The sequence below is a fragment of the Galeopterus variegatus genome, unplaced genomic scaffold (assembly GCF_000696425.1).
Source record: "Galeopterus variegatus unplaced genomic scaffold, G_variegatus-3.0.2 Scaffold3203, whole genome shotgun sequence".
NCBI lineage: Eukaryota > Metazoa > Chordata > Mammalia > Dermoptera > Cynocephalidae > Galeopterus > Galeopterus variegatus.
This window is the reverse complement of record NW_007729314.1, coordinates 4,950-14,817: the sequence shown is the minus strand read 5'-3', so window position 1 is coordinate 14,817 and position 9,868 is coordinate 4,950. Positions and strand designations below refer to the sequence as shown.

General features: G+C 37.4%; 1 protein-coding gene across 1 annotated transcript in view; it reads right to left on the bottom strand.

Moving 5' to 3' along the window:
* STMN2 (stathmin 2) overlaps positions 1-1,081 on the bottom strand; it is a 54,446-nt gene extending 53,365 nt beyond the window's left edge. The window contains exon 1 of the mRNA XM_008584278.1: positions 683-1,081. Coding sequence (XP_008582500.1) covers positions 683-701 — 19 coding nt within the window. The 5' untranslated portion in view covers positions 702-1,081. The remainder of the gene's footprint in view (positions 1-682) is intronic.
* Positions 1,082-9,868: the final 8,787 nt, after the last annotated feature.

The following is a 9,868-nucleotide window of genomic DNA, read 5'->3' as shown; positions in this document are numbered from 1 at the left end:
CCGCGCCCCCCACGCCCTCCCCGACTTCCTCTCTCCTTCCCCTCCCTTTCCCTAAAACAAAGGAGCGGAGGTCCCACCCCACCCCCCTTCGCCCCGCCGCCTTACCTCCCTGCACCGCGCCCCGGGACTAGCGGTTTCTCCGACGAGACAATACCATAAAATGCGCCCCGTTCTCCCCATCGCCCTCGTCTCCACCCATCTTTCAAACAGCCTAAATAGAATCAGCCTAAATGCTTTGACTTTGCAATTTCCTTTCTCCTTTATCCCAATCTCCCCATTCTCCTTACGCATTTTCTTTTTAAACTAGAGAAGAAATAAAAGACGTTATAAAGCACTTTCCTGAATGTCCCTTAATCCCATTTGAGGCAAACAGTTAAGGTAGTCCCCTCCTCTCACGATTGAGCCCTATTTTAAAATATGGAAAACAGAATAAATTCCCTAACCATGGGAGGGCAACTTACCTGTTTCTATCTTTTAAAAGAAATTCTTCGCTTTAGATTTCCAAGGACCCCCTTTTGCCCTCTCACCTCCCCCAAAGCTGCCTCCGTCCTTCCTGGCTCCTGTGTTACCATTAACGTCTATTGCTTTATAAAATAGCTCCCAAAGCTTTCAAAGCTCTAAGAGAGAAGGTGAGAGGTGGGTTTCAGGTCGAGCCGAGGGAGAACGAGGCGCGATGCCTTACCCATTGCTGTTTTAGCCATCGTGGGGATGTGCAGATGCTGAGTGGTGCGAAGGCGAAGGGTCCGGCTACAGCAGCGGAGAGAGCGAGAGAGAAGACTGAATAAGGCACTGAGTCTGCAGAGTGGGACCGAGCTAGAGAAAGAGCAAGAGGCAGGAGCCCATGAATAATTATCACTCCGAAGCTCAAGCAGATTGGCTCCCAAGGTCCCCTGACATGACTCCCGCAGAGTCAGAATCTCCAAGCATTAAATATTGATCGGCCAATGGTGCTGGAGTACAAAGTACCAGAATGCAGTTTGAAATGGAAATCAGTCCTTCCCTGGCAGCTCCCCCCATTATGGGGGCCTGATAGTACAGTCCAAGTAGAGTGGAGCCTTAGCCCAGAATCCTCCTAGGAGCTAAGAACTGGGCTGTGCCTACCTGGGAGCCAGGAGGCTTGACTTTGCCCACACGTTTCATTGCACAATTCAATGGAAAGGGATGCAGAGGCCTGAGAAGTCCTCACAATATGCTGGCTGTTGGAAAAATCTGTTTAAACACTGTGTTTTTACTTTTTCATATTTCCATTTTCACCTTTGGCTCTATCCTTGGTAGGTCTAGTTTCCCAGGGCTACCCCATGTCTAGCTATGGTGGCAGCTCAGAATAGACTTGCGTTATTGTCCTTTATTCTTTAGCACATCTGGACTGTCTCTGAACTCTTGAGGGTCTCTCAGGAGAGGGAGTATCAGTGTTTTCTCCCCTTGCCTGACTATTGTGGGGTAGGGGTGGTAATTATGGTCCACCTGGGGACTTGGTGGAGGAGCATGACAGTTTAGCTTCCTGTGCCTGTGTGCGGCCCTTTTGGTAACAGGACACAACCAGGTTGGCTGGTTGGTTTGGGCACTGGGGGACAACAGGTGGATGCCATGCTGCCCTGAAAGTGTATGATACATGGGCTGAAACCTTGGTGAGATTTTTAGGGCTTTCAGGAGAACCCTTTACATTGAAAACTTAGGGGAGATGAAAGTCATGGTTTAGGGCATGATTTTTCTGAGATCCAGAGAAACTCCATTGACCTAGGCCAAGAAAAGAGGTATTCAAGTTCCAGATTGAGCAGTGTGGTATTTGAGGATCTTTGAGACCAGTGTCAAAAAGTGATTTTTATTAAAAACAATTTATTAGTGAATTGTAATGAACTATTCTCACTTAATGAATGCCAGTCATTAATTCATTTTTTTTTATCACTTAATTCAAATATTTATCGAGCATTTACCATGTGCAGGGCTCTAAGAACACAGCATTGAGAAAGATTTTAGAGCTTGCTCTTGTGGAGCTTTTAATCACTGTTAATTTAACACTTCTGCAAATTCATTGAACCAGTCTAAATCCATGCAGAAGCTGTGGTTTTGATATTAGAAAAACAGGCAAAGAATCTCTAATTCCAATGTATTTGAAAGCTGGAAGAACAGCACATTGTTGCAATCAGAAACATGTATGAAACCCTGGCAAAATTTTAACTTTATAGAAATGATCAAGATTTTTCTCATTAATAAAATAAATTCTTAGCAGCTTTCTATCAAGCCACATTTCAAAATTTTTCTACCCTCATGAATAATATGCAGTTTCAAATACTACATGAAACACTGAAAATAGCGGGCACTCTCCTTGGTGCTGAAATAAATTTCTTCACCTCTTATTAACTTGTCAGACATTTTAACCTCATGGCTGTCTTGCTGAATGATAGGAAGCTACTGGAACTGTAGCAATTCTGACCTGCTGAATCATGGGGAAAATAAAAGATAAAATGGAGATCAATAAACTTATTTCTTGAACAGGAAGATTAGAAATTATCGTCCCTATCATTGTACAGGTTTGTGACTATGACACAGCAGGAGAGCAATATGGAAGTTGGCAGGGTCTGTAAATAAATAACAATTTTCTTCCTCTCTATAGTCATTTCCCATTTTAAATGTGAGAGTGAATTCCCTCTCAGTGGAGTAGTTACCAGTCATGAGATGAGGGATCTTCAGCATGTCAGTGCGACTAATATCTTTAAGGTATTCCTCTTTTCCCCACTGTACCCTTCCCCCTTAGGCTGTGTGCCATCTCTATGCAGTCTTCAGCTTCCATGAAGAGCAAAGGCCCAGGACATGGCATTTATGACTTTAACAACTGCAATTGGCAGTTGAATGAGATCTATTGCACTTTTGATCACTATGAGGAAACAAAATAGAACACTCATTCTACTGCCCTAATCTCTCTCATTCTCTGGAGGATATTACTTGCTGATGAATAGGAATGTGAGAGGGAGATTAGTATATACAGGGACAAGTGTCAGATATGTGACTCTTTTCTATTTCTGACTTTCTGAGTGCTGGCCACCTAAGTTCAGCTATGTATTATTTTCAAATAATGTCAAACAAAGGAGGGGTAGGTTAATATGATTTACTATAGAATATAAAGATAGGAGGCTATTGTCAACTGACTAAGAAAAACTGAACAAATTCAAAGAGCTGGGTCATTATCAATTATAGTTTTTATTTTCTTTTAACAGAAAATTATTTCATATTCAGTAGTTTATTCACTTATTCATTAATTTCTTCAGCCAATTCATTCATTCAACAAATAGTTACTTAATGAAGTCTTAGGCTTTTATGTTTAAATGTCACCCAAGCTTCTCTTCAATGTCTAAAAAATACAAAATGAAAGAAAATGTAACTCCCACCTCTTTAAGAAAATATTATTAATTTTGGAGGATGATTATCATCCTGTGTAACAGTTAGAGAACTTTTGGTTGCAAATAATAGAGAAAACAACCCAAACCAGCTCTGACAATAACAGGGGATTCGTTGGCTCATCTAACTGCAGAGGTAAAGTTGGCCCCAGAGATCTGGAGATGGGAATTAGCTTTCCCCGAAGGAAATGGTTTTGAGGGGGGGGTTGGACACCCAAATGAAAAAGTAATGTCTCGATCTATACAATGTCAAATAAGGACAGTGGTACCTATCTTGCAGGGATTTGGGTAGACTGAAGGATTAACATGTATAAACTGCTTAAATCTGCCATGGATATTTAATAAATTGTAAGTACAATGACTATGTTTATGGCTTCCAATACATTTAAACTTTTTAATGGTAGGGACTAAGTAGTGTACATCTTTATATCTTTCCTAGTGCTCGGCCTCATGATTCACATGGTAGATAGTCAATAAATGCTTGTGAAATAATGATAATAATTAATATTACACAATTGAAAGTGATTTAAGATGATGAAACCCAGTGAAGCCATATCGATGCTTCCAAACCCCCTTCTTTGCTTAGCTCATGTTGGGACCAGATACTAGGCTATTTAGTATTATTTATTTATGTATATCCTGCCCCATTCCCAAAAGGGTGGGTAGAGCTGTCATATTAGTAGAAGGCCCTTGCTAATTTTGTTATCTTTAACAGTTGAAGTTGTGAAAATCAAAGATATGCTAACAGAGATTTTAATTGCCAGGGGTTATAGCCTATTGCAGTATTATCTCTGCAAGGAGGCCTGGGGTGTTGATTTCTTTCCAAACTGGAGAGGAACAGTTGCTTTGGAGGATTAGCTGATGTCATCTAATATAGTCATATGATTTTCTGCTATTAATAATCAAGTGTCTGGGAAAGAACCCTAAAGTAATCGCTAAAAGTTAGTGAGATATGAAAAACATTGTTAGTTGAATTAATTGTTTTGATCTGACCTCAGCTGACTACAAAGGAAATTTGAAAAATAAAAGCCACAGAAGGTATCTAGGTGGTTAGAAATTTAGGATATAATGCAGTTACAGCTGAAGATTTGTAGACATGCATGTAAAACAATAACTAATGAAGAAAAAAAGTTAATTGACTAACATTTTGATTATTTTGCCATATTTAAGTCCTTTCAGATTAATGAAAAATAAAAAGGATCAGATGTCCTTTAGTAGAGCTGTCCAGTATGGTTTATTTAAAAAAAGAGTCACTCCAAGGAAGTATAGCTAGTGTTCTTTATTAACAAAGCAATCTATATTTTTCAGGAATTTGCCAATGTGTAAGAGTTATTTCTAAAATGCAGAATGAACATATTTTTATAGTTTTCTTCTTAAATTAGTTATTTAAAAATGAAGAATGCTTAGTTAATTATTACCTTTTTTTTTCTGTACCTGGAGTTTTCTTTATGTCCAAATGGGACTTGTATATATTATTAATTAGTATAATTCACCCCTGAAGCAAAATGATATTGAAATTAGTAGATCCTATTGGTGGTTTTATAATTGAACTTTTCTGGAAATGAATTTGCTCTAATCATAAGAAGGGATTGATATAAATTTAATAAGCTGAATCTTTACATTAAGTTGGTAATGATGAAAAACTATTTGCTATCATGGCAGCGATTACTGTAACTTTCTCTTTTTCTCCATGACTTGATTTATAGCCTGAGTCCAGGGAAAACATCAGCTGGACACCACTGAAGTTGGGAAGTTGGGATTCCACCCAGCATCTTGGCTTACAAGCCTCAAGTAAGAGCACAATGGAGACAATATTGAAGCTCTTGGAAGAGAAATCAAGGAGAAATACAACTTACTCTATTTACCCCACAAGCCCTATTTTATTTTATTTTTTAAACAGAAACTCTACTGTGAATGTTGCAGCATACATACAGTTAACATTAGTTGCCTAAGAACTTTGTTTTTCTAAATCACAGCTGGAATGAGGAGAAGAAATTAGGGAAGAGAAAAGCAAAAGCAGGGAAGAGAAAAGCAAAAGCATTTTATTATACTGCTTTCCAGGGAGATTTTTTCCATTAGTTATTTATTAATCCTTTCTCTGACCCTCTGAACTTCCTCCATCCCCGTCTGCTATATTATCAAATGGAAATGAATTAATAGATGTAGGTAGTAGTTTTAAAAGGCTGTTTAGTCAAAAATTCAATTTGACATTAACATTAGCCTTGAACTCAACTATAGACAGCAGAATCTCATTCCAGTTTTTCTTATCTCTTCACATCTTGAATGACTCTTCCTTTCTAAAATTGCTTCCTGAATCATAGGCTAAGAAACTACACCTAACTTTTAGGAGTTCAGTTCAGAAATAATGGAGCAATATGTAAGTTAGGAAGGAAGTGCTGCCTGTTGTGGCAGAAATAAATTGGTTATAGATTTGCAGATGTGTTATCTGAGTTTATTTAGAATGTGCAGGAAATGTTCTCCTTTGGAAAAAGGACTCCAAACATTTGTGTGCACATACATCTTTTATGTTAAATATTTAAATCAAAATATAAAAATATTGTACTTAAATTTTCATCATGAACTATTTCATTTCAAACACAAAAGAAGAGCAAATAATCAACTTGTATCAGTCAAGTTAAAAAATTATTAAGATTTTATTGCTTCTATTTCTTTTTCTTTTTTTCATCTTTGCTGAAATCATTAAAAGGAAATCTTATACATCATTTAAATAAACTCTTACACAATCAGGTATCTCTAAAACATGAACCTTTTATTACACAAACACAATTTTATTATTACACTTAATTTTAACAATAATTTTTTGGTATCATCTAACACCTGGTTCATAACCACATTTTCATGATTGAAGAATGCCTTTTTATAGTTTCTTTGTTTGAAAGAGGACCCAAATATGGTCAACCCATTATATTCAGTTTTATGTTTCTCAAATTTCTTTTAATCTGGAGCAGACTTCCCTTCATTTTTAAAATTCTTGCCATTGACTTATTGCACATACTGAGTCAATTATCCTGTGAACTTTCTTACATTCTGGATGCGACTGTTGGCTTTTAGTGTGGTCACTTAACTTGTTCCTGTGTTTTCTATAAATGAAATTAAACTTTTTGATTTGATTCAGGATCATCTCATTCAAAAATAACTCAGATGTGTTCAGTTTAGCTAAAAGCACAGGTGGCATTTATTTACATGCGCTGGAGATCAATTGTGGAACCAAGGAGTGGAAGGGTTTATAAAAGTAAAACCCACAGCAGCCTGAAGAACAATGAAAGATTATTATTATTATTTTAATGCGTCATCAGGCTGATTAGTTAAACTTATCAGGGACAGCATTTTCCCCAATGCAGACTGGCATTTATCAGGGAAGGTAGTTCTAGTTATGAGTTTTCTGAGAAATCTTGTGACTGAAAGTGGCAGAAAGTGATACGTCCTATTTCTGGGTGTGGCTGTTGCTGAACTCTGCTGGACTTCTGCTGCCTTCTCCACCTTAGTTAACCTAAGATTGCACCTTTTCTCTATTACAATAACTTTGCCCTCCTTTTGGTCAAAGTCTGCTGAGTGAGCTGTGATAGCTTCCGTCTTTCTGATGCAGTATGGCAATGGACTGAATGTTTATGTCCCCTCAAATTTGTATGTTGAAATCTTAACCCCCAAGGCAAGGGTATTAGGAGGTGAAGTAATTAGGTCATGGGGGTGAAGCCCTCATGAATGGGATTAGTGCCTTTATGAAAGAGACCCAAGAGAGCTCCCTTGCCCCTTCCACATGTGAGGACACAGCAGGAAGGTGTACTCTATGAACCAGAAAGCAGGCCCTTACCAGACATCAAATCTGCCAGCACCTTGGTCTTGGACTTCCCAGCCTCCAGTACTATGAGAAATAAATTTCTGTTGTTTATAAGCTACTCAGTTTCTGGTATTTTGTTATGGTATCCTAAATGGACTAAGATATTGCTGGGTGTCAACCTAGCATAATGGTAGTGTTGTAATTTCTAAGCACCTGCATATTACTTAGTAGAAAACACAAGAGGTATGGGACAATCATAAATGTCAAAAGAAATATTTGGAATCCCACTTTGTATCTAGTTTTTCATTGACCTAGAACAAACCAGGAGAATAAGTCCCATAGATCAGTTTGGCCAACCTTAAATAATTATGTGGCTTTTTTTCCCTCAAATTAATGATTCCACTTTTCCTGAAATATTTACCCATGTGTTAATTATTGTATTGACTCAATAAATGGTTGGCCTATAAATAGTCAGGGACAATTTTATCAGCTAGGAATAGTCTAGCCAGTAAATTTATGCTGGTTGAGTGAACTTCTAAAACTTGAGCTATTTTATTTGTTGTTTGGTAACAGTCAGTTATAAATTGTGTAGACACATTTCAGTGTAAGGAAGAAATCCTAGTGATATGTGGTGTCCTGGACATTTTCTGGTAAGTTACAATGCCAGACTCCCCTCAAAATATGAGAAACAAAGAGTTTTTTTTTCAAGTTTTACGATGGTAGAATGATCTTGACAAAGCATAGGTTACATTTTGATGTCATTAGCATAAGAGGTCCATCTAATTATGTAGGAAAAATAGTCTCTTGCGGGACATAGTGAGGGACAGAAAGATAATCAGTTGGTACAAATTGCTGCCTGAATATCATTGGTCTAATTGCAAAGAACAAACATTTTAGTAAATTTAAACAAATCACATGATAGTTTTCAATTGATTTATGACAAAATAATTGAATCATAACTTGCATTATTAGTCATCTGTCTTTCTATCCCTAACATTCTGTGGGTGAGTTTGAGGCTCTGGATATTTAAGTAACAGCAGTAATTGTGGGGGACATAGATTTCAATCGAGGTATGCAGTTTCGATGTGTTTGGGTTAACTCTTTTTATAGGGTCTGGGCCAAGTAAGAAATTTCACAGCTGACAATGTTGGCACCTGTGGAAGTTGTCTGTTATAATTGTCTGTTTATTTCTATAAACTTTCTGCTTCTGGAGGCCTTTTAGTGAGCCCAGGGTTAGCTCTCCAGTGGTAATGGATATTCAGATTGTAAGATACTTTGCATTGGGAAGTATAAATCCTTGGGTTGTATGTTGTGGAGTGTAAGAGCAGCATTAGTGATTAGAAACACTTGAAATGGTCCTTTTCAATATAGTTCTAAGGCTGTCTTTCACGCGTCTTTCCCTACATAACTGGTCTACCAGTTGTGTACTATGTAAGGGTATGTTCACTGTATCTCTTTAGGAAATGCAGTTGACACCTGTTAGGTATGACTCTGTATATGATATGATTGGTAAAATTTGTATATGATATGGTATGTCAGTACTGAATTTTCTAAATTAGATGATTGTATTGTGGTTGTGTAAAGTAATGTTCCTATTAGGAGATAAACATGGAAGTATTTAGGAACGAAGCGTCATGACGTCTGCAACAACTTTCAAATGGTCCAGCTTTAGTAATAATGTAATTATATTATTTATTTGAATATATTATATTTTAATTATAGAACTATAAAAATATTTGTATATTATAATATGAGAACTTCAGAAAGTTCATGGAAAGATTCCTATTCTTTTTTACGTCTATTTTTGCACAGACTTTTTGAAGTACCTTTGTACATTATATATATTATAAAGAGAGAGAAAGGAGAGAGATATAAAAGAAATGTGCAAAATGTTAACAATTAGTGAATGGGTATACAGGAGTTCATTGAACTGTTCATGCAACTTTCTGGCAAATTTGGATTTTTTCAAAATAAGAATTTAAAAAGTTACAAATATCATTAATTCATTTTACCTCTCCAGGGCCTTGAGCTGATAGGTCAATGAAGGTTTTTTTTTTTAGAGAAATAACCTTGTATAGCTTCTTAACTATTCCAGTTTCACCTGTAAAGAGGATAATAAAACAAATTACACAATTACTTCCTCTCCCCAATTAGTGTGTCAGACTTTCTTCAATGTAACCAGTAAATTTTAAAAAGTTATTACCAAAACCTACTTAAAGCTTTGTGTCTTGGGCAACTAAGTGGAGCTAAGCCAAAGAGAGAAAAGCTGCAGAAGTACAAGATTCCCAGCCATTCCACAGCTTCCTGTTGCTTATCTTTGGGGTTGCCGGTGTCACTCCCCTTATTTTACAAGCATAGCATTCAGTTCCTGTCCCCCTCTCAGTTGCTAAGTGACTTGTGCAAGGGAAAAATTGTAGCTATTGAAGCCAGAGCCTCAAAGGCCACGAGGATGGAATGAGTTCTGAACAGCATTCCTACACCTGGCCGGAATGGGGGTTGAGGCCTTTACTAGTTAAGCTGCTGCCACCACCACATGGAAACCCTACAAGTGAGTCATAGCTACAGGGTCAAAAGACATGCTAAGGAAAGCCATGGGCTTATGACAAGGTCCCAGTTTTGGAGGATACCATATGTACCATAAAGCACAGCTTTTTTTTAAAAAAACCCTATGATG